General features: G+C 41.7%; 1 protein-coding gene across 14 annotated transcripts in view; it reads right to left on the minus strand.

Annotated features, from left to right (window-relative positions):
* Positions 1 to 5: 5 nt before the first annotated feature.
* LOC115195553 (aspartyl/asparaginyl beta-hydroxylase) overlaps positions 6 to 25,052 on the minus strand; it is a 46,724-nt gene continuing 21,677 nt past the window's right edge. For 10 of the 14 annotated variants that reach the window (XM_029755509.1, XM_029755511.1, XM_029755508.1 and 7 more), the window contains one exon: positions 19,560 to 23,526. In XM_029755509.1, coding sequence (XP_029611369.1) covers positions 21,653 to 23,526 — 1,874 coding nt within the window. In that variant the 3' untranslated portion in view covers positions 19,560 to 21,652. Of the gene's footprint in view, positions 2,359 to 3,060; positions 3,195 to 3,540; positions 3,633 to 3,792; positions 3,929 to 4,183; positions 4,322 to 4,558; positions 4,649 to 5,323; positions 5,423 to 5,707; positions 5,845 to 6,109; positions 6,261 to 6,493; positions 6,581 to 6,704; positions 6,791 to 7,303; positions 7,346 to 11,643; positions 11,674 to 11,837; positions 11,913 to 12,184; positions 12,239 to 14,144; positions 14,178 to 14,376; positions 14,419 to 16,508; positions 16,707 to 17,404; positions 17,474 to 19,559; positions 23,527 to 25,052 lie in introns of those variants that run through there. The other 4 variants (XM_029755510.1, XM_029755513.1, XM_029755514.1 and 1 more) reach the window with 4 other exon arrangements.

Raw genomic sequence — 25,052 nt, forward strand, 5'->3', positions numbered from 1 at the left:
CACCATTTTGACCTCATTTTTTATTTACTGAAAAGAAGCTATTCAGTTTACAATTATTCAGTGCAACTAATTACAACATACAAAATAGAATTGTAAGATGCATGACTGACTTGGCAGGCCAAGTTACAACAGATGGAACAGCTCAGTGATTTCATCACTACAAAAAGTGATCAATTCATAACAGAGTACCACAAAAGGTGAAATAATTCTCAAACGATGTGGCTTTTGTGAACGTGCTTGATTTACTACCCTATTGTAACTAAGAAACTATTTTGAAGCCAGGAGGATAACTTAAATGTGTTATCATCACAACCCAAACAGATAACCCCAAGACACCCATGTCCATGACTGACAGCCACACTTGGGTGAAAAGTTCATCCTTTTTTGGGCAGACAGCATGACATCCAGTGGTCCTAACGAATGACTCCGACCCATGGCATTATGATGCGTTTACATACTCCTCTGAAGTAGGAAACGTGGGGTACAATGATGTTACCCCAGTTTCCACTCGTATTTCCTACCTGTAAGATCAGTATGAGCGGTTTTGGACATCTGAAACAGGTAGCTATGATGAGTCTGTGGGCTTGCCAGGAATTTCTTAGTCCTGAGTTTCTGATTATTCTGATAGCACATGAACTCAGCATAATACCACTGGACTGATTTGGACATGATTTCATTGCTGCGATGAAGTGGATTACCAACGCACATAGAGAGTGATTAAATAACATCTAGAAGAATATGCTTCTGCATTTCTTTTTCCTTTTGAATATCAACATTGGTCAAGCAAAGACCCTTAGTCAGCTTTGCTATACCTGGAATGCAGCAGACCTGGGAGAAATACTTTCTAATACTCAAGTATAGCCTATGTAGTGCACTTTATTTAGCTTGGAGTTCTCCTTTTAGGGACTATTCCATTGTACAAGGCAGACTAAATTAAGCGCATTTGAAGTACTGGGAAGTATTTGACATATGTATTTGACCCAGGTTTGGAATGCAGTGTGACAAGACATTCAACATGCTCCTGCCTAAGTTTTACACAGGTAAATTAGTACTTTATAAAACGTTCAAATGTTATGCATGTACAAAATATATGCCTTCAGTCAAATGTTCATATTTGATACATTTAAGAATGTAAATACACAAGTTTGGCAGGACTTTACATTACAAAGACAAGCCTGTTGAGTATAATGGGTTGATCGTGCTCCCAGGTCAAGGCACAGTTGAAAATATATTGTCAGCGTACAAAAATATGTTTTTTTTTACAATATTAATTCTGCAATAAAAACATTCTTGGCATTGTGATGTCCCATCCATTAATCTAAAGTGACATGCGAAAATCATACGAGTGAAATGGAATGACCTAATAAGCAGTGTTTCTGTATTACTAAAAATACAACCCCCAAATAAAGTAAGAGGCAGATTACTGTACAAAGCTATGGAAGTAACATGAAGTTAATGTATGACCATTACATGCAATAAGAGCTGTGTAATAACCAATCAAGTGTTAGCGAAACAGCTAGCAGAGGTTTAGCTAGCTTAGCAACATCTTTACGGGATAGTTTTCCGTGTTGTTACTCTAATCTTATTTGTGTTCTTACCTCACGTTTTTGAAGACTTGAACATAAAAATCATCAAATAGCTTTTCTTGAGGAAAGAAAACGATTAAGATTGGGATAAAAACCAGGAAAACGATCTCTTTAAGAAATGATATCAGTAACTATACAACAGTAAACTCACTAGCTGCAATACTAAAGTTTTGTTCAGTTACCGTTTGTATGTTAGGTATGTTTCAGACACATGGCACTTTGGTTGACTAATGAAAAACAAGAATGCACTTGTGATACATTTACAACACAGCCTATGTGATATTAAACCCACACCTTACCGTAAGTCCACATTTTGGCCTAAAAACCTAGTTGGCGAGTACCACAGTTAGCAGTCAGTGTTCCAAAGTGTCCCTGTAAGGCTTTTTCCAATCTGCCAGGGCCTTCAGTAACTCTTCTAGATGGTTCCATATGGAGCCCTTGACTGAGCAAGGGCAAGTGTCACATTTGTCATCTTTGACCTAAAATGGCCGACTCTGAAGGAATGGGTGGACAGACAGAGACCAGATAATATGGACCCTTCCGTTCTAATGGGTCAAGAGTGTTAACCCCAGCACTCCAGTAGGTGACAGTCTGTCTGTCAGTCATTTTGCCGTACATTCTTTAAATGGGGGAGAGAGTCTGCCGTTGGTACTGGGTGAGCTCGGGGTGCCACACATCCACGATGAAGATGAGCCGGTAGCTGTCGGCGTCCTGCCACACCTCGTGCTCAAAGGAGTCATCAAAGATGAGCACTTTCCCCTCCTCCCAAGCCCTGGAAGAGAACAGCAGAGACCATAGCCTTTGTGTTAAAGCTAGAGTCCTTAATTGAAACAATAAAGTGCCACCACAGCTCTGTGTTGGTAAAAAGCTGAGGGATGGGCCTGGAGAAATGTAAGCACTCTCAAGTTTATAGACAGGGACTGACCATCTATGATATCAAAATGATTGTTTAACCATGTTTTGAAGCTGTATAGTGTTTGTTTACACTTACATTGTTTACAAACATTGGGAGGTAAACAAGCGTATATTTTGGGTTCTGATGGGGTACGACAGTTGAACTAAGCTCACGAGGCATTTATAAGTTCTAATCTTCAAAAAGTCTATGGGTTTATATCCTTAATTAATGAGTTGAAAAGTGGATGTAACAACTAAGAATTCTAGCTTTAATGAAGCCACATGCATGAGTTTTTATTTCATGGCAGCTCCTCAAGTTCGTTTGGTATAAAGCTGAGAGGGTTGGGGCCGGGGAAATGTAACCACTCAAATTCGTAGACAGAGCTATGGATGCAAGGACTGACAGTCCACAAAATCGACATAACAGTTAAATCATATTTTTCAGCTACACTTGGTCTTGAGTGACAATCAAGTACAGAGCACTCAAATGGTCAGTCTTACACTGTACCAAGAACTAACAAGTGGGTGATGTTGTTAGATGTAACAAGGGGATGACGTTGATGGCTGTGGAAGATGTTACCTGGTGTCGTTGGTGCACCTGATCTTGCAGCCTGTCTTTGGGATGACCAGGCCCAGGTGCATGCGCAGGCGACAATTCGTGGGCCCCGTGTGGGGCCAGACGTGAGTACCAGGCTGCATCACCGAGAACTTGATCTGGAACCCAGGGAGAGAGAGATAGATAGATAGATAGATAGATAGATAGATAGATAGATAGATAGAGAGAGAGAGAGAGGCAGTCATACACCCAGAGAAAGTGAACAGAACTGAAATTAAACATGAATTATGTTAAAAAAATGCATTCAGACAATTAATATATGAAAACCTAAAAGAAAACAACAAACATTTCCTATTTTTACAACAGAAATTGAGAGAAATATCAGTGAGCGTAACATAGCCTTTGTAACTCCATCTATCTCCAGTAGGAGCCTGCAGGGCCAGGCTGCCTGTCCATCTGTCTGATAGTTGACATGTCAGTCACGTCTGTGGTGGGGTGACCTACCTGTCCTCTCTTGCAGCCTGTTGCCTCTGGGTAGCGCTCCAACAGGCCACAGGTCTTTGGAACACTGTCGCAGGACTCCCCTGCCTTCTTGCCTGCAAGGAACAGGAGAAGAGAAACAAGGAATTAGAGGCCAGGTTCAGACACCCCTAAACCTATACTTAGGATTATTTCCATTCAATTACATTTAGTGAATTTCTGACATAGGGACTTGCCAGTTGCTAGTTGTGAAGGGTTTAATTGGTTGATTGGTACCTTGCTGCCAGAGTGTGAACTGGCCCCACTCCCCTTTTTCTCTGAGGTTCTCCTCTTCTGGAACAAAGAGGCCGGTGGTTTTATCTATCACTGACAGGGCCTCGTCCCTAATGGTCCTCCAGTTCCTCTCCAGGGTCTATGACATAGACACACATTCATATTATTATATCTCTATGGTCAGTCCAAGCACAGCTTTACACCAGGTCAAAACTCAAATGAAGAAGAATTGACTACTTTAAGATGGGAGACAGCCCTCCATGTTTCTGCCCACGCTGTCACAGAACAGATCAAAGGAAAAGAGAGGACGTGCTCCCTCTAGACATTATTGAACTCCGTGACTATCAGGGGGAAAAGACCACCAGATGAGCCAAGTTGTCATCATCTACAGTACCTTGACTAGATCCATATAGCCAGTGTCCTTGGGCGTCCACCACGGCTGGGCTTTGAGACCGTCCACATTGTAGAGAGATCGCTGCCATACGGAGGCAAAGTGACCTCTCTGGTGCCCTCTCTCATACCACTTGTAGGCCTGGAAGAGGAGAAGACCATTGTGCTTGTAGTATTCCAAAACCAACACATTTGAACTCATATTATAAAGGTACATTTAAATACTCTGTTTTATCTTATTGTCAGAGGAAAAATACTATCACGATAAGTCATACAGATATCATACTCTGTGAAGTTACTACATGTATCTAGTGAATACTGCTGGTGTGGATTCAGTATTGGTGTAAGCTTGGTGTCTGTGAGTTTGATCTTAACTCACACTGTCATCTCCCATTCTTTGCAAGGCGTCTCCAAGGTGGAAGTAAAATCTGCCGTCGTCTGTGCCAGGGTCTCCTGATTCCAAACCATCCTGCAGTGCAGAGAGAGGGTTTTCAGTGCAGAGAGAGGGGTTTTCAGTGCAGAGAGAGGAGTTTTCAGTGCAGAGAGTTTTTTTTTGTTAGTTTACCAGGTAAGTTGACTGAGAACACATTCTCATTTACAGCAACGACCTGGGGAATAGTTACAGGGGAGAGGAGGGGGATGAAGGGGGATGAATGAGCCAATTGTAAACTGGGGATTATTAGGTGACCATGATGGTTTGAGGGCCAGATTGGGAATTTAGCCACATCACCAGGGTTAACACCCCTACTCTTACAATAAGTGCCATGGGATCTTTAATGACCTCAGAGAGTCAGGACACCCGTTTAACGTCCCATCCGAAAGACAGCACCCTACACAGGGCAATGTCCCCAATCACTGCCCTGGGGCATTGGGATATTTTTTAGACCAGAGGAAAGAGTGCCTCCTACTGGCCCTCCAACACCACTTCCAGCAGAATCTGGTCTCCCATCCAGGGACTGACCAGGACCAACCCTGCTTAGGTTCAGAAGCAAGCCAGGAGTGGTATTCAGGGTGGTATGCTGCTGGCAAGTGTAGGGAGACGGGTTTATGTGCAGGGATACGGGTTTCAGAGCAGAGAGAGTGGTTTCAGGATCAAAAGAGAGTGGTTTGAATGTGTGGGAGCATGATTGGTTACAGTACTTACCCTGAGGAATGGGATGCTCGCTGCTATCTTATTTTCTGATTTGAGGATGAAGCCGTAATGGACTTTAGCAAAGCCGTTACTTGGTGCAATGGCCAACACCTACCAGGGGACACATCATTTAGAAATTGTCAATTGTTAATGAAACATTCAATCGTGACACTCATTCACATTTCCCTGCTGAAAATGTCACGCTTGATACATTCCATTTACTTGTAATCTTGCAAATTACAATTCTGTTAGTAATGTGTTTACTGAAGCAGACCAGGTGAAGATGTGTTGCAAAGCAAAATCACTACATTTTCAACACATTATTTCCCAGAAAAAAAAGAATGCTTGGAAACCCCAAAGCAGTCAAGAGTGGTGATGACTTGGACCACGGCTCACCTCCTCGTAGACTCTCTTGGCGCTCTTATTGTCTCCGATGAGCAGGTGAGCCACGCCCAGATCGTTCTTCAGGGCCACGTCCTCAGGGAAGATCTGTACCAGCTTCTCCAACGTGGCTAAGGCACCCCTCATACGACCTACACCAGAGAGAGAGAGGGAGGGAGTCACAACACACTCTATGCACACAACCACAATTTCTCAATTAGAGAAAGTATTTCAAAATACTGAATGAATTATATTAAATACTAAATTAAATCGAAAAGACAACCACTACAACAACCACTTTACCAAATGACATTAATCGGAGTCGCGCAATGTTCTTCAAACTAAGTACACAAGAAAAATGTACGGTGTAATGTGTGTGTGTGTAGGCACTCCAGCATGCTTGGCCGTGTAGGTTACCTAAGAACTGCTGACGCTCGGCCCGTTTCTTCAGTGTGGCCTTGATGAGGTCAGGCGTGGCGTTGGGCAGCTCTGACGCCTCCTTGTACGTGCTGAGGGCCTTCTGCAGCATGTCGTTGCTGCGCATCTTCTCTGCCAGGTCATCTTCGGCCTGGACATACATAATGGGCCCCAGAACATTTCAGGCGTTTTCCCTATTTTTAAATGGGTGCCATTTTCACCCACTTTTTAGGATCATAGTAAACAGTATTTAAGATTTGAAGTGTTTCGTTAAAGTGATAAACACACTTAGTGTTTAACTTGTTAAAGGGTTAATATTTGTTTAATCCGTTCAAAATAAACCAGGAGAATGGTATGCTACAGTATTTAGACTGTGGTTCTCACCAGGGCTTTCCCATAGCGACACCTTGGACTCTGGGGGTACTGCTGAACTAGAGTGTCAAAAGCCAGGACAGCCTCCTCCACTTTCCCCTGGGTGGTGAAACAAGACATGGGAAACAACAGATCAGCATTGATTCATCCATTTACTTTCAAGATAAGAGCATGTTAATTAAAAACATCACACAGTGTTATAAATAGAACAACATAAGACTACCTTTTTACGTAACTTCTCAGCCGCGTCAATTTCCGTCTTGATCGTTTTCTCAAATGTATTCAGGAGTTTAGGCTTCTTCTTTTTGTCTGAAACGAAGAACAGAACGTCATAAAAGTCAGCTATTGGGTGTATCTCTCAACATGTATGTGTCGGTGGGTGCAACCTCAGACAATTACAATGTAGTCTCTCAAGGAAATTGCAGACCAAACTGTAATCCCTCTTATTTTCAACTCTAAACGGACTTCCAGATGTGTCACTCATTGTGACTCAGTGGGTAGACATTTAAATGAATGAAAAGCTAGACACATTTTCAGTGGCAGGGCTAGGTGGGACGACACCAATGCCAACTGAGGAGAATAAGTACAATAGTACAGTGCTGGGGTGGCCAACCATCCTGGAGAGCTTCTGAGTGTGAAGGCTTTTGCTCCATTTCTACACGTAAACACCTGATTCAGCCGATTAGTAGAATAAGTAGGTGTGTCAGAGTAGGGCTGGAACAAAACTCTGCGGCAGGCTAGCTCTCCAGCAGGGTTTGCCACCCCTTGCTATTCTATAAAGCTCATGTTCACCATAGGAATCCATATCAAAAGAACACGTACCTTTGTATTTGAGCATATCCTCAGGTTGGTCCTCTGCATTTCCTGAAATACATAATAAGGGGTCATTCCATGTCATTTCAGCAAGTCATGACACCCACCATCTCTGATTGTTGTGAAATCGTTTCTGTAGTTAGAAACAGATAAGATTAGCATTCCTGCGACATTATTTTGTTGAAATATAATTTGATCTCTGAGATATTAAGCTAATTGATTGCACCCAAATTATATGATTCATGTAATATTCAATAAATCTAGTACATAACATCCGATTTGGACCCCCACATTTTTTTTAACAATGAGTAAGACATAAGGATTCCAAAGAAATGGTCAAAAGCCACCAAACGCCCCAGGCCAATCTTACTCCAACAACAGGTATACAGTATCAGTTCTCTATGTCTGACCAGAGATATGGAGCTGTAGCTCAGAGTATTGTTTCTTCATCCTATGTCCTATGTGTTGTATTCTGATGAATTTGGTGATGTTTTTTTCCCCTGCAAAGAAATTAGTCATTGAAGTTGTTAGGTTTATGTCCCATCCTACATCCTGATATTACCAGGTTCTGACCACTAGATGGTGCTGTTCCTGCTATTAGGTAAGTATTTCTTAAAGTAAACCACTTATTTTAATGGTTGGTTGCGACATGTCAGGGTAAAAAACAAAATATTATATATACAGTACCAGTTGAAAGTTTGGACACACCTACTTATTCAAGGGGTTGTCTTTATTTTTTACTATTTTCTACATTGTAGAATAATAGTGAAGACATCAAAACGATGAAATAACACATATGGAATCATGTAGTAACCAAAGAAAGTGTTAAACAAACCAAAATATATTTTCTATTTGAGATTCTTCAAAGTAGCCAACCTTTGCCTTTATGACAGCTTTGCACACTCTTGGCATTCTCTCAACCAGTTTCAACAGGAATGCTTTTCCAACAGACTTGAAGTTCAGACATTCGCAGAGCACTTGTTGGCTGCTTTTCCTTCACTCTGCGGTCCAACTCATCCCAAACCATCTCAACTGGGTTGAGGTTGGGTGATTGTGGAGGCCAGGTCATCTGATGCAGCACTCCATCACTCTCCTTCTTGGTCAAATAGCTCTTACACAGCCTGGAGGTGTGCTGGGTCATTGTCCTGTTGAAAAACAAATGATAGTCCCACTAAGCACAAGCCAGATAGGATGGCGTGTCGCTGCAGAATGTTGCGGTAGACATGCTGGTTAAGTGTGCCTTGAATTTAAAAAAATATCACTGACAGTATCACCAGCAAAGCACTCCCACAACATCACACCTCCTCCTCCATGCTTCACGGCGGTGGGAACCACACATGTGGAGATCATCCGTTCACCTACTCTGCGTCTCACAAAGACAAGGCGGTTGGAACCAAAACCTCAAATTTGGACTCATCAGACCAAATTACAGATTTCCATCGGTCTAATGTCCATTGCTCGTGTTTCTTGGACCAAGCAAGTCTCTTCTTATTATTGGTGTCCTTTAGTAGTGGTTTCTTTGCAGCAATTTGACCATAAAGGCCTGATACACATCGTCTCCTCTGAACAGTTGATGTTGAGATGTCTGTTACTTGAACTCTTTGAAGCATTTATTTGGGCTGCAATCTGATGCTGGTAACTCTAATGAACTTATCCTCTGCAGCAGAGGTAACTCTGGGTCTTCCTTTCCTGTGGCGGTCCTCATGAGAGCCAGTTTCATCATAGCGCTTGATGGATTTTTCGACTGCACTTGAAGAAACTTTCAAAGTTCTTGAAATTTTCCGTATTAACTGATCTTCATGTCTTAAAGTAATGATGGACTGTTGTTTCTCTTTGCTTATTTGAGCTGTTCTTGCCATAATAAGGACTTGGTCTTTTACCAAATAGGGCTATCTTCTGTATACCACCCGTACCTTGTCACAACACAACTGATTTGCTCAAACACATCTAGAAGGAAAGGAATTCCACAAATTAACTTTTAACAAGGCACAGCTGTTAATTGAAATGCATTCCAGGTGACTACCTCATGAAGCTGGTTGAGATAATGCCAAGAGTGTGCAAAGCTGTCATCAAGGCAAAGAAGAATAAAAAAAATTAAATATATTTTGATTTGTTTAACCCTTTTTTTTGGTTACTACATGATTCCATATGTGTGATTTCATAGTTTTGATGTCTTCACTATTATTCTACAATGTAGAAAATAATACAAATAAAATAAAAACCCTGGAATGAGTAGGTGTGTCCAAACTTTTGACTGGTACTGTATATATTTTTTTTTTATGAACTCAGTCGGGTCTCAACTTACTGGTTAGAGTTAGAATACACAAGGTGCAATTTGGAAATTACAAGGTGCAATTTGGAAATTACAGTACTTTTTCTCTTGTTATGTCAGTCACTGACAGTCACTCAATCAGCTATGTCAGCTAACAATGTTTAGATTGGTCAGTTAGTCTCGCCAGTCATCTAAACATGTAGTAATCATGGCTGAATACCGACCGAGAACACAGGCACTCTCACTCAGATATCATTAACATGGCATAAATCATGGGAAAATGTGCCTTACCTAATAGAAGGAACAGCACCATCTAGTGGTCAGAACCGGGACATAAACCTAATGACAAATTTCTCTGAACAGAAAATAACCCATCACCGAATTCACTGAGAATGCATTATATAGGATAAAGAAACAATACTCCGAGTCGCAGCTCCATACTACTTGTCAGACATAGAGAACTGATACTCGTTGTTGGGGTGGGGTGTCGGAGGTCCGTGGGTGGAGTTTGACAATTTCTTTGGAATCCTCGTCTTATTTATTATTGGAATTTTAGGGGGTCCAAATCAGATATCGGGTACCATTTTTATTGCATATTATATGAGTCCTATCATTTAAAATGACCAACTTGGGTGCAATCAATTAGCTTAATTTCTCAGAGATCAAATTATATTTCCACAAAATAATGTTGCAGGAATGCTAATCTCATCTGTTTTTAACTACTGAAACGATTTCAGAACAATCGGAAATGGTGGGTGTCGAAATCCTCTTTCTTGTGCTTTTTGAGGTGGAATGACCCAAAGGGAAGAAAATGACAGCTAGAAGAATGCTATCAACACACAGTAGCAGCGCAAATAACAAATATTAAATCAAGCTTTTTCAGATCCATCTAACTAAAGCATGGTTGAAAAAACATTACACGATAAAGGAAGACACATTTAAGCCCCAAAAACAGATCTGGTTTAAAAAGCATAATGACTTTCTTGGAAAAAACAAAAGGTTTATATAAAAGATTGGATAGAGAATAAACTAGTGCTCGCCAATTCAGTAACAAAAATCATGACGTCAACAGCAGTAACACTGAAATACTAGAAACTTGAAATCGTAGGTCTGCTTTTTTCATGACTGTATGGATTGCTCATATTTTACAAATCTCACAGATTAAAATAAAACTGACGTCTCACGCAACCAGAATAAGCTGAAGAAATAATTCATTTTAGGTTCTGACCTGAGCTTACATTTCAGAGCAGTGACATGAGAAGAGTGGTTATGTCACAATTTACCAGGCAAATTGGATAAATAACATAGGCCAGGGATCTGTGGGACTTTTCAAACCGCACCTTACTTTCCACTTTACAACTTCAGAACAGTGTTTTCCCTACTGCTGTATAGGCAGGGTTACTCACACCACAACATTGCCCTTGCAGTTAATAACCAGAAGAGGGTGCTGATGGGTCGTATATCAGTCAAGGCTTATTAGGAGAAACTGAGTGACTTTGATACCTAGTCTTGTAGTGTTACAAACCACGTCTATTGAACATCAAACTCCACGGTTAAGAGCCAACTCATTCGTGTCAATCAGTGACACAAATACACTCTCAGCCAATACCACAGTTCCCAAGTGCTTGAGTCACAAATCAAAGCAAGCGCTACCCAAAAAGGAAGCCGGAACATTTCTAAAACCAAATGGCAAACGCTCAAACTCACACAACCCTAGACATGCAGGTGAAGCCCTCCATAGAAATGACAGTCACATAAGTGGAAAGTGAGGTGGCCTTGAATGACCGGAAGCACTGGGAAACGCCAACAGGTGCTATAATTACATACACAGCTATATGTGACAGCTGCATTGAGCCGCCACCACGTCAAGCCTGCCTGTCAACAGCAGCTGTAGATGGCTGATCTGAACTACTCTACAAAACAGCCTGGTCTGCATCAGAGTACCATTAGAATACCTAAAGTCCCATGCTATTTGACTGCCAACCCTAACAGATTTAACTGTTGGCATACGATGTGATTATGTCTGTTCAAATGTTTACTGTGAATATAGCATAAATGTGTGTGTTGGTAAACCCACCTTCTGAATCTTCCTGTATTGTTTTCTCCTCTACAAGAAACCAAAACGCACAGGCAAGTAGGTACAGTACAGTGAGGAAATCGACATTATTCAATACGGCCTCGTTTCAATGAGACACAGGCGCTCTAACTGAGAATGTTCCTTTAAAAAACAATGGTTTAAGACTATGGTACAAGACTTGTTATACTCCTAACCTTTCAGTTCTGGGACAGCTTCAGCTTCCAGTTCTGGGACAGCTTCAGCTTCCAGTTCTGGGACAGCTTCCAGTTCTGGAACAGATTCCAATTCAGCCTCCGGTTCTGGGAGTAATTCAACCTCTGCATTGTATTGCAATTGTAATCATACTAAAGATTTGATTTCAGTGCCATATAAGCATGTTTATATGGTACATGGTTAAGGAGGACTGATCTAAGATAACACATTGATTTGTGTGTGTGTGTGTGTGTGTGTGTGTGTGTGTGTGTGTGTGTGTGTGTGTGTGTGTGTGTGTGTGTGTGTGTGTGTGTGTGTGTGTGTGTGTGCGCGTGCGTGTACAGCACACCTGCTTCCCGTGTCTCCTGGGATCCTGGCCGGTCAGTAAATTGCTTTGACTCTTCTGCAAGACAAGCAAATAAACACTTCATAAATACACTAACTAACTATTCACAGACCATTCAAAACGTCTAATAAACACACTGCAATAAGCTATGCTTACTGGTCATTGGAAGGTCACAGTTAAGAAAAGTTAACCAAGGAGAAGGCAGGGAAGGACAGAGTAGAAAACTCTTTGGCCAATGAATAATCAAAACATTCCGTATATCTCACCTCCTTTCACGTTAATGGCATCACACACACACACACACACACACACACACACACACACACACACACACACACACACACACACACACACACACACACACACACACACTTGAAGTCGGAAGTTTACAAACACCATAGCCAAATACATTTAAACTCTGTTTTTCACAATTCCTGACATTCAACAATAAAAATTCCCTGTCTTAGGTCAGTTAGGATCACCACTTTATTTTAAGATTGTGAAATGTCAGAATAATATTTATTTCAGCTTTTATTTCTTTCATCACATTCCCAGTGGGTCAGAAGTTTACATACACTCAATTAGTATTTGGTAGCATTGCTTTTAAATTGTTTAACTTGGATCAAACGTTTCAGGTAGCCCATTCCTCCTGACAGAGCTGGTGTAACTGAGTCAGGTTTGTAGGCCTTGCTTGCACACGCTTTTTCAGTTCTGCCCACAAATGTTCTATAGAATTGAGGTCAGGGCTTTGTGATGGCCACTCCAATACCTTGACTTTGTTGTCCTTAAGCCATTTTGCCACAACTTTGGAAGTATGCTTGGGGTCATTGTCCATTTGGAAGACCCATTTGCCACCAAGCTTTAACTTCCTGACTGATGTCTTGAGATGTTGCTTCAATATATGCACATAATTTTTCTTTCTCATGATGTCATCTATTTTGTGAAGTGCACCAGTCCCTCCTGCAGCAAAGCACCCCCACAACATGATGCTGCCACCCCCGTGCTTCACGATTGGGATGGTGTTCTTCAACTTGCAAGCCTCCCCCTTTTTCCTCCAAACATATCGATGGTCATTATGGCCAAACAGTTCTATTTTTGTTTCATCAGACCAGAGGACATTCCTCCAAAAAGTACGATATTTGTCTCCATGTGCAGTTGCAAACCGTAGTCTGGCTTTTTTATGGCGGCTTTGGAGTAGTGGCTTCTTCCTTGCTGAGTGGCCTTTCAGGTTATGTCGATATAGGACTTGTTTTACTGTGGATATAGATACTTTTGTACCCGTTTCTCCAGCAACTTCACAAGGTGCATTGCTGTTGTTCTGGGATTGATTTGCACTTTTCGCACCAAAGTACATTAATCTCTAGGAGACAGAACTTGTCTCCTTCCTGAGCGGTATGACGGCTGCATGGTCCCATGGTATTTATACTTGTGTACTATTGTTTGTACAGATGAACGTGGTTCCTTCATGCGTTTGGAAATTGCTCCCAAGGATGAACCAGACTTGTGGAGGTCTACAATTTTTTTTCTGAGGTCTTGGCTGACTTCTCTTGATTTTCCCATGATGTCAAGCAAAGAGGCACTGAGTTTGAAGGTAGGCCTTGAAATACATCCACTGGTAAACCTCCAATTGACTCAAATGATGTCAATTAGCCTATCAGAAGCTTCTAAAGCCATGACATCATTTTCTGGAATATTCCAAGCTGTTTAAAGGCACAGTCAACTTAGTGTATGTAAACTTTTGACCCACTGGAACTATGATACAGTGAAATAATCTGTCTGTAAACAATTGTTGGAAAAATTACTTGTGTCATGCACAAAGTAGATGTCCTAACCGACTTGCCAAAACTATAGTTTGTTAACAAGAAATGTGTGGAGTGGTTGAAAAACGAGTTTAATTACTCCAACCTAAGTGTATGTAAACATCCAACTTCAACTGTGTATATATATACACACATACACTAACCATAAGGTTGTGTTGCTTCATCTCTACTGTCATCTAAGGAAAGTTATCAAACATAATATTATTTGTTGTAGCTATCATACTAAACACACAGCAGCTAGTGAGGCTACAGGTATGGTAAGTAGTTACAGTATGAGTTAGTCTATTTTGTGATTCATTATAAAATATTCTGATACACAATGTAATATCAATGGCTATGTCGTCACTTTTCATTAAGGGAAGATGCTAAACATACCTGGGACAAAATCATCTGATATCGGCGGGAGAGGGACAGCAGCTGAAATGACATTGGCATGAAGCTTGAGGAAGAGAGAATACATTCTTTAAACTGTGTTAAACCGAGTTAATTGGAATTCAAACTATGTGCCTTCTCTAGCCCCATCCCTCAGCATGTTACAAAAACCCTGGTGTTACCCTTTGTTTTTCTAAAACCCTTTGTAACTGAAATACAGATTGCCGCTTTAAGGTTGTCGCAATTGCCATTCAGCTTTAGAAACGCTCCCGCTGCCGTTTCGGGTGGTCCCTGCTTTTCTTTTTGACCAACCCAATTGCAATTTCTTTTTCCATGTGGTTTTCATGGCCCCCACATCAACATCCAGGGCCTATTTAACCAACGTTTCTAATTGGAATATGAGAGGGGGCACTGGGCCAAGCAGGTTTATGGAATAGCAGCTTTTGATTGCATTCCACTCAGGATAAGCAGTCAACTTAATGGATACTTCTGTAATGAAGCACAGCAACAGAATGGATTTTGGGTCCCCACAAGGGTGCGTTCTCAGCCCTCTTCTGTACTCCCTGTTCACCCACGACTGCGTGGCCATGCACACCTCTAACTCAATCATCAAGTTTGCAGACGACACTACAGTGGTAGGCTTGATTACCAACAACGACGAGACGGCCTACAGGGAGGAGGTGAGGGCCCTCGGAGTGTGGTGTCAGGAAAATAACCTCGCACTCAATGTCAACAAAACAAAAGAGATGATTGTGGACTTCAGGAAACAGCAGAGGGAGCAGCCCCCTATCTACATTGACGAGACAGTGGTGGAGAGGGTGGAGAGTTTTAAGTTCCTCGGGGTACACATCATGGACAAACTGAAATGGTCCACCCACACAGACAGCGTGGTGAAGAAGGCGCAGCAGTGCCTCTTCAACCTCAGGAGGCTGAAGAAATTCGGCTTGTCACCAAAAATACTCACAAACTTTTACAGATGCACAATCGAGAGCATCCTGTCGGGCTGTATCACCGCCTGGTACGGCAGCTGCTCCACCCATAACCGGAAGGCTCTCCAGAGGGTAGTGAGGTCTGCACAACGCATCACCGGGTGCAAACTACCTGCCCTCCAGGACACCTACACCACCCGATGTCACAGGAAGGCCAAAAAGATCCTCAAGGACAGCAACCACCCGAGCCACTGCCTGTTCACCCCACTAACATCCAGAAGGCGAGGTCAGTACAGGTGCATCAAAGCTGGAACCGAGAGACTGAAAAACAGCTTCTATCTCAAGGCCATCAGACTGTTAAATAGCCATCACTAACATTGAGTGGCTGCTGCCAACATACTGACTCAACTCAAGCCACTTTAATGATGGGAAAATTGATGTAATCAATTTATCACTTGCCACTTTATATTATTAATATTAGATAATGTTTACATAACCTACATTATTCATCTCATATGTATATACTGTACGCCATACCATCTACTGCATCTTGCCATCTTGATGTAATTAGATGTATCACTAGCCACTTTAAACAATGCCACTTTATATGTTTTCATAACCTACATTACTCATCTCATATGTATATACTGTACTCTATACCATCTACTGCATCTTGCCATCCTGATGTAATGTATCACTAGCCACCTTAAACAATGCTGCTTTATATGTTTTCATACCCTACAATACTCATCTCATATGTATATACTGTACTCCATACAATCTACTACATCTTGCCTATGCCGTTCGGCCATCACTCATTTATATATTTTTATGTACATATTCGTTTTCATTCCTTTACACTTGTGTGTACAAGGTAGTTGTTGTGGAATTGGTAGATTACTTGTTAGATATTACTGCATGGTCGGAACTAGAAGCACAAGCATTTCGCTACACTTGCATTAACACCTGCTAACCATGTGTATGTGACAAATACATTTGATTTGATTTGATTTATGAAGGGACACAGTACGCATCTCCCCTCAAACTGTTTGCCAACAGATGGGCACATTGGTGGGATAGCTACACATGGAGGAAATTGAACAGCAGTTGGTATGAGCCGTGTCAATATTTACCAGGTGATACTGGCACTCTTTGTATTCTTGGTGGGAGAAGGATGAACAATGTTTTCTCAAGAGGGGTACTCACTTTCCTCTACCTGGACAGCAGCCTCAGCCTCAAACGATCCTGCCTCAACCGCCAGTTTCCCCTCAAAAGCTTCCTCAGTTGCATCTTCTGATTTGGCTGGAGTTCCCACTGCGTCCGGACTCTCACCTTCAGGGGCCTGCTGCTCTTCTTCCTCAGTCCCCTCTGTTGTCTGGATGACTTCCTCCACAATGGGCTCGGCTAAAAGTTGAATTTTACAATCAAAGGACATTAGTTTAGGCCAAGGACTATATCCTTATGAAGCCATGTTTGTCGAAACGCGTCGGTCTTAAGGGGGACTTTTATTGATCTTCAAGATACAAATCACAAGTTACTTTGCTGGACTGTATGTCCAGGCAGTGTAGCACAACCCCATCGTAGTTTGTCATTGTAGCTCTATGGGATTCTGCCGGCCGGAAGTCATGCATACGTTTTTCATTCAAACATCTTCCTACCGTGAGCTAATCTGAGCGCGCCCATTCTACCCTTGGTGGCGTTTTAAGATGTTTTAATGATCAACTGAGAATATGTGGTCAATGGATGGTTAGCTGTAGGACAGGACAAATGCCTTTTCTGAAAACAAATAAGCCCATATGCCAAGAGGGCGTCATTTGAGTGACCTTTACAGCCACCCTAACCCATTCTATACCCACTCTAACCTGTCTCCTAAAACCCCCCCCCAAAAGAAACAATACTGGTGAGGATATGTCCACAGGCATCCTTGACATCACATCCTCATTGTCGCTCGCATTATGCATCAGTGTTTTTGGAGTAAGAAGAACATGTCTGGGTATGTGCTATACGGAAGATAATACCTTGCTATATGCAATGTGAAGGGACATTTCAGTTTGTGGGATTCAGTGCAGGGACCTATCAGTCTCAATAAGGTGTGTTCTTACTTTGTTCTTCCACAGCAGATTCCTCGTTGGCTTCCCTCTGCACCAGAGAAACCGGCCTCTCCTTCACTCCTGTTCGTTTGGAAATGTTCATGTGGGCATGTGAAACATCACATCAAAAAAATATCCCATTTCTCACCACCACACAGCTCTAGACTTTCCAATCCAAAAAATAACTGCATTTCACAAGAGTATAAATTTCAACTGTCAGGAATATGATTGATTTGAGAACATACATGAGGTACATTTTAAAATAAGTGATAATGACCAAAGAGGAAAGAGAAAGGCTAAAAAATGAAGTAAATAAAAGACTGAGGAACATAAAAAGGAAATGAAAGAAGTCATATGAATACAACTGACTTGGGTTTACAGTTTGTTGTAACAGTGCCTGATCCAACAAGTATGGAAATACTTCCATGGGCCATCAGTCCCATAGCAGAATCTATGGCATCTTCAACTCCATGACATTCTGAACTATTAACGCCGCCTCATCGTGTTTGGATTATTGGATGGATATTTTAAGGGGACCCTTTCACAGTCCTGTCCTGCCCTAAGTAATGTCAACGTTGACCGTTAATTGATCACATATCACAGCTGTTGGCAATCTGAGAGAATAGGTCACTACTACTACTCAAGTGAAGAACATATAATAATATATACAGTACCAGTCAAAAGTTTGGACACACCTACTCATTGTAGAATAATAGTGAAGGAATCAAAACTATGAAATAACACACATAGAATCATCTAGTAACCAAAAAAGTGTTAAGAAAAATCTAAATATAATTTATATTTGAGAATCTTCAAAGTAGCCACCCTTTGCCTTGATGACAGCTTCGCACACTCATTCTCTCAACCAGCTTTATGAGGTAGTCACCTGGAATGCATTTCAATTAACAGGTGTGCCTTGTTAAAAGTTAATTTGTGGAATTTCTTTCCTTCTTAATGCTTTTGAGCCAATTGGTCATATTGTGACAAGATAGGGGTGGTATACAGAAGATAGCCCTATTTGGTAAAATACCAAGTCTATATTATGGCAAGAACAGCTCAAACAGGCAAAGAAAAACAACAGTCCATCATTATTTTACGACATGAAGGTCAGTCAACACAGAAAATTTCAAGAAGTTTGAATGTTTCTTCAAGTGCAGTCGCAAAAACCATCAAGCGCTATGAGGAAATGGGCTCTCATGAGGACCGCCACAGGAAAGGAAGACCCAGAGTTACCTCTGCTGCAGAGGATAAGTTCATTAGAGTTACCAGCCTCAGAAATTGCAGCCCAAATAAATGCTTCATAGACTTCAAGTAACAGACACATCTCAACATCAACTGTTCAGAGGAGACTGCGTGAATCAGGCCTTCATGGTCGAATTACTGCAAAGAAACCACTAGTAAAGGACACCAATAAGAAGAAGAAACTTGCTTGGGCCAAGAAACACGAACAATGGACATTAGACTGGAGGAAATCTGTCATTTGGTCTGAGTCCAGATTTCAGATTTTTGGTTCCGCAGAGTTTGTGAGATGCAGAGTAGATCTACAGATGATCTCCGCATGTGTGGTTCCCACCTTGAAGCTTGGAGGAGGAGGTATGATGGTGTAGGGGGTGCTTTGCTGGTGATACTGTCTGTGATTTATTTAGAATTCAAGGCACACTTAACAAGCATGGCTACCACAGCATTCTGTAGCAATACGCCATCCCATGTGGTTTGTGCTTAGTGGGACTATCATTTGTTTTTCAACAGGACAATGACCCAACACACCTCCAGGCTGTGTAAGGGCTATTTGACCAAGGAGAGTGATGGAGTGTTGCATCAGATGACCTGGCCTCTACAATCACCCAACTTTAACCCAATTGAGTTGGTTTGGGATGAGTTGGACCGCAGAGTGAAGGAAAAGCAGCCAATATATTTAGATTTGTTTAACAGTTTTTTGGTTACTACATGACTCCATATGTGTTAATTCATAGTTTTGATGTCTTCACTATTATACTACAATGTAGAAAATAGTTTTAAAAAATAACGAAAAACCCTTGAATGAGTAGGTGTGTCCAAACATTGACTGGTACTGTACATATGAAACATGTTGGGCTTGGGCTACAATATATTGTATGAAAGTTGCCATAGATAGTTATTATTGCTATTGAAAGAGCACACACGCCAATTTGAGGAAAGCTCTTTAATAATCAAAGTGGCTTGAGGACAAAAGCTTTACTTATCTGGCATCATTGCAATGTCAGCAATGACACGATTTAACAAAATACACCAACTTCATCCATACTGCCAGTACCTAGTGAGATTTTAGTTTCACCAAAGCAAGAAAAGGCCTACATCATATTATGAAAATACACCAAGGCTGTTTCAAACAACAGACACAAACATAAAAACAAAGATTTAAAAAGGTAGTATTTTTTCTGTCATGCAGTTTCTAAATATGAACTTTACAGCAGTAAAAAAATACAGCAAAGGTACCATTTACAACTGGTAAATGACAAAAAGAGTACTCCAGGTTGTTGGTATGTTGTTTCAAACAGACAGTTTCACACTTGCACATAAAGGCATCATCAAGTCTCTACGAAAAAGAAAATGTAGCTACGGCCTTGTTTCATGAGATGTTTCAAGTAATAATGAAGTGCCCAGGCCATACTGAAGATTCTTCACAAAGCAAAAGTAAATCTTATTGTCATCATACAAAAACACCTATCAAGTTAACACAAAACATTATTTAACTAGCATATAACTGAAAAGCAAGCAAAGAGTAGAAAAACACTAATTTGATTCAATTCAAAACGAATGAAAGAAAGACAGCTGATAGCACACTTTTGATAGTTTTCAATTAAGCATTAAGGCCTGAGGGGGTGTCGTGTATGGCCAATATACCATGGCTAAAGGTGGATCTTAGGCACAACGCAACGCCTGCATACAGCCATTAGCCGGGGTATACTGGCCATATACCACAAACCCCCGAGGTGCATTATTGCTATTTTCAACTGGTTACCAATGTAATTCAAAATAAATGTTTTGTCATACCTGTGGTATACGGTCTGATATACCATGGCTGTCAGCCAATCAGCATTCAGGGTTTGAACCACCCAGTTTATAGCACTCATTGTTTGCAAATCTGTGTGGCAATGCAAATGTATGATAGCCACTTGAACTCACTGAGAAACACCTTATACCAGTGGTGTCAAACTCATTCCATGGAGGGCCTAGTGTCTGCTGCTTTTTGTTTTTTCCTTTTAGTTAAGACCTAGACAACCAGATGATGGGAGTTCCTTACTAATTAGTGACCTTAATTCCTCAATCAAGTACAAGGGAGGAGCGAAAACCCACAGACACTCGGCCCTCCGTGGAATGAGTTTGACAGCTGTGCCTTATACTAACATAAATATTCTGTTTCATTTTCTAATCTAAAAAAAACAATCACTTCAAGCCAATGAACATACTTTGTCTTTAGTCTGTATATAATTCAATATCTTTTGACATTAACACTTTTATGTTAGAAAGTGATAGGATGATGTTACAATTTGTAGCAAAGTAAAAAATACAGTAAAACACACAAATGTCAAAATTGCATTATATTGCATTGTAACTAGTTCCAAAGTAGTCTATTCAGTGACTTGCAGGTGAAGGGTACAGAACGTACAGTAATGAAAGAAAGACAGAAAGACACACACACTAAGGAATGCTCCCACAATTTGAATCAATGCTTCCGCAGGTGTATCTATGGGAGCATTTATCAGTGTGCAGGTAGCCATCTTTCTTTAATGATTATACAGTATGTATGCATGCCTGCATGTATGTATGTGTATATATATCAGGGTACATGTTGGACACAGGTGGAATCTCTAGAACATGTTATCCGCTGGGTTGTACTCAGTGCATATTTTTCCCAATAAATCAATCAATCATTCGTAATGTATTGTGCCATAAAAAATTCCCAAAAGGGGGAGGACAAAGCTCTGATTTGTAAGAACCAAAGACCAAAACCAAAATTGATGAACGTGATTTTAAATTCAGCACCATCAATTATATTGGCTCAATTGTAAATCAATTCCTAGCCCCTCCTCCTTAGACACACTTGTAGATCTGAAGGGGTTGAACAGGTGTAGCAATATGACAGAGAATCCATCCAGCCTATCAGAAGGAAAATGTGAAGCAAGCACTGCATTGCTTAGCTCTTTCCAATCCCTTCAGATCTACAGAAGTGCCTTTAGGGAGGAGGGGATAGTTGTCGGTTTTGTAATTGAAGGATCATCATCCTGTGAAGTTCCATTTCTTGTTCACCTTGGTGGCTTTAGGCTTCAGAAGGTCTTTTATAGCCAATATTTTTTCCTTCTTGCTTGTAGCTGTGAAGTTGTTTGCATTTTTCTCTGGCATCTCCTCTTTTGCCTGTTTGGCTCTTTTCTCTTTCACAACTCTCTCCCTTTCTATCTTTTCTTTGAGTAGACGCTCTTTTTCTGCTCTCTCCTTCCCTGCCTTCGCCTTAGGTAACTGTTCTCTCTCTATCTTGGACAACTGTTCTGTCTCAACCTTGGCCTTTGAAGTCTTTTCTTTGACTAAGTGGCCTTTTACCGCCGCTCTCTCCTTTACTTTAGCAGCTAACTCTTTGGATTGTTGCTCTTTCTCTGCTCTCTCCTTCTCTGCCCTCTCTTTGGCTACCCGTTCTCTCTCCTTTCCCTTCGCTACCCTTTCTCTCTCCATCCTCTCCTTTTCAGATTCCTTTGCAACCTGTTCTTTCTCTGCTCTCTCTTTGGCAACACGCTCTTTCTCCGCCCTTTCGCTGTCTTCCTTTTCCTTCTCTGCCTTTTCTTTGGTTAGCCGTTCTTTCTCCAGTCTCCCCTTCTCTTTGGTGGCCCGTTCCTTCTCAAGCCTCTCCTTTTCCGCTTTTTCTTTGGCGGCCCGTTCCTTCTCAAGCCTCTCCTTTTCCGCTTTCTCTTTGGCGGCCCGTTCCTTCTCAAGCCTCTCCTTTTCCGCTTTCTCTTTGGCGGCCCGTTCCTTCTCAAGCCTCTCCTTTTCCGCTTTCTCTTTGGCGCCCCGTTCCTTCTCAAGCCTCTCCTTTTCCGCTTTCTCTTTGGCGGCCCGTTCCTTCTCAATCCTCTCCTTTTCCGCTTTCTCTTTGGCGGCCCGTTCCTTCTCAATCCTCTCCTTTTCCGCTTTCTCTTTGGCGGCCCGTTCCTTCTCAAGCCTCTCCTTTTCCGCTTTCTCTTTGGCGGCCCGTTCCTTCTCAAGCCTCTCCTTTTCCGCTTTCTCTTTGGCGGCCCGTTCCTTCTCAAGCCTCTCCTTTTCTGCTTTCTCTTTGGCGGCCTGTTCCTTCTCAAGCCTCTCCTTTTCCGCTTTCTCTTTGGCGGCCCGTTCCTTCTCAATCCTCTCCTTTTCCGCTTTCTCTTTGGCGGCCCGTTCCTTCTCAAGCCTCTCCTTTTCTGCTTTCTCTTTGGCGGCCTGTTCCTTCTCAAGCCTCTCCTTTTCTGCTTTCTCTTTGGCGGCCCGTTCTTTCTCAATCCTCTCCTTTTCTGCTTTCTCTTTGGCGGCCCGTTCCTTCTCAAGCCTCTCCTTTTCTGCTTTCTCTTTGGCGGCCCGTTCCTTCTCAAGCCTCTCCTTTTCCGCTTTCTCTTTCTCTAGTCTTTCCTTTTCTGCTTTCTCTTTAGCTGCTCGATCCTTTTCCAGTCTCTCTTTCTCCATCCTTTCCAGCTCTGCCTTCTCCTTTTCTATCCTCTCCTTCTCTAGCTTTTCCTTCTCCAATCGCTCTTTTTCTGCCTTCTCCTCAGCTTCCCTCTGTTTCTCCAGCCTCTCTTTCTCTTCTCTCTCCAACTGCTCCAGTCGCTCTTTCTCCAGCCTCTCTTTCCCTGCTTGCTCCTGTGCTCTTCTCTCAGCCTCTCTTTTCTCTTCTTGTTCTCTTTCCTCTCGAAGTTGAGCCTCTAACATTTCCTGGGCTTTTTGGGCCGCCTCTTGCCTCTTGAGTTCCAGAGCATTGACCAATTGTCTCTCTTCCTCCTCTTTGGCCAGGATACTCCTCACTTCAGTCAAAGCCATTTCGGCAATTTTTTGGGCTTCAATCTTCTCATGGATCATTCTCAACTGTTCCTTTAATGCTGACTTTAATTTCCTCCCAAGTTCTCTTGTTGGGTGCTCTGGGGGTTTGAAACTTGTTTTAAAGGGCAGTATGTCAACACTCCTTCTATTTCCCACTGCCAGTGGCACATGCCAGGAGGTTTATTATTATTGTTATGTATGTGCCTAGGAAGCTCTAATTCAAACTCCCATTAGACAGCTCTGCAAGACTTTTAATGTCAAAATATGTTTGTTACTCACAATATATGGATTTTTGCTGAGCAACTATCTTAATTTACTCCCGTTACAGCCGGTATGTACTTCCAATAAAAAAAAAAAACAAGAATGTATAAGCAACCGAATAATTGCCTCTTCGGCACCTCCAATGTATTGAGCTGTTGTAGACTTCCACCTGTGCTTGGGGGTAACGAATAGGCTTTTTGGTTGCTTGTACATTTTTTTAGAACTTTTCGGAAGTACATTAACGGCTGTAATGGGAGTAAATGAAGACTGTTGCTCGGCAAAAATCCACAGTGTGACTAACAAACGTATTTTGACATAATGCTTGCAGAGCTGTCTAATGGGAGTTTGTAACGGCGCTTCCTGGGCATTAGAGGAGAGCCGTCATACTCAACGTTGACAACTAACGCACAGATACTGGGGCCTGTTCTATGGTAACTCAAGTCTTATTTGAATTAGTCGCTACTTTTGAGACTCTTCACAATTGTCACACAAATGATTTGAAAATACAACATTTCACGCCATGTTCATTTTGAAAACATCCAAAATTTGTTGGAGCAGAAAAAACGTTTCTGAATTAAATTGGGTTAGGTGTAAGGTTAGCAGTATAGTTAGGTTAGTTTTAAAATCCAATTTCTAGGAGAGATTATAGAAGTTTCAGCTATTCAAATTCATAGACATCACTCTTGATGCAAGGATTATGGGGTTGATCTCTGAATCAGCTATCCAAATCATGCTGTAATTGGGTATTGTGGTTCTGCCATGACTCTTTCGCATGCATGCACTTTACCAATCGGCTATCTGATCATTTGAAAACATCAAACCTGCATGAGAAAAGCCATTGATCACTAAAGGGTGTTCACAACATTGTTAACAAAATTTAAGAAAAACTCCAATATGCAGGCTATAGTTTGGTGGTGCTTTATTGTAACAACCAAACCAGTGTAGGAAATTAAACTGAAGCGACTGTATAGTCTACAGTTATTCAGCCTCTTTTTCTTCTCCCTCCTTGAACTACTTCAAAACGCTCTCTTTCTCTAGCCTTTCTTTCTCTGCTTACTCCTGCGCCCTCCTCTCAGCCTCTCTTTCCTTTTCCGAGTTAAGCCTCTAGCATTTCCTGGACTTTTGGGCCACCTCTTGCCTCTTGTGCTCCAGCACTCTGGCCAATTGTCTCTCCTCCTCGTTAGCAAGAATATTCTCAGCCTGTCTTTTGTCTTCTTGTTCAATTTCCTCCCTCACTTTCTCCTCATTGAGTTCAGCCTGTAACATTCCCTGGGCTTTCTGGGCCGCCTCATGCTTCGAGCTGCAGAGCATTGACCACCTGTCTCTCAACAGGCTCTGGTCGGGCCGTGCTTAAAATGTTCAC

The sequence above is a fragment of the Salmo trutta genome, chromosome 6 (assembly GCF_901001165.1).
Source record: "Salmo trutta chromosome 6, fSalTru1.1, whole genome shotgun sequence".
In the NCBI taxonomy this organism is placed as follows: Eukaryota; Metazoa; Chordata; class Actinopteri; order Salmoniformes; family Salmonidae; genus Salmo; species Salmo trutta.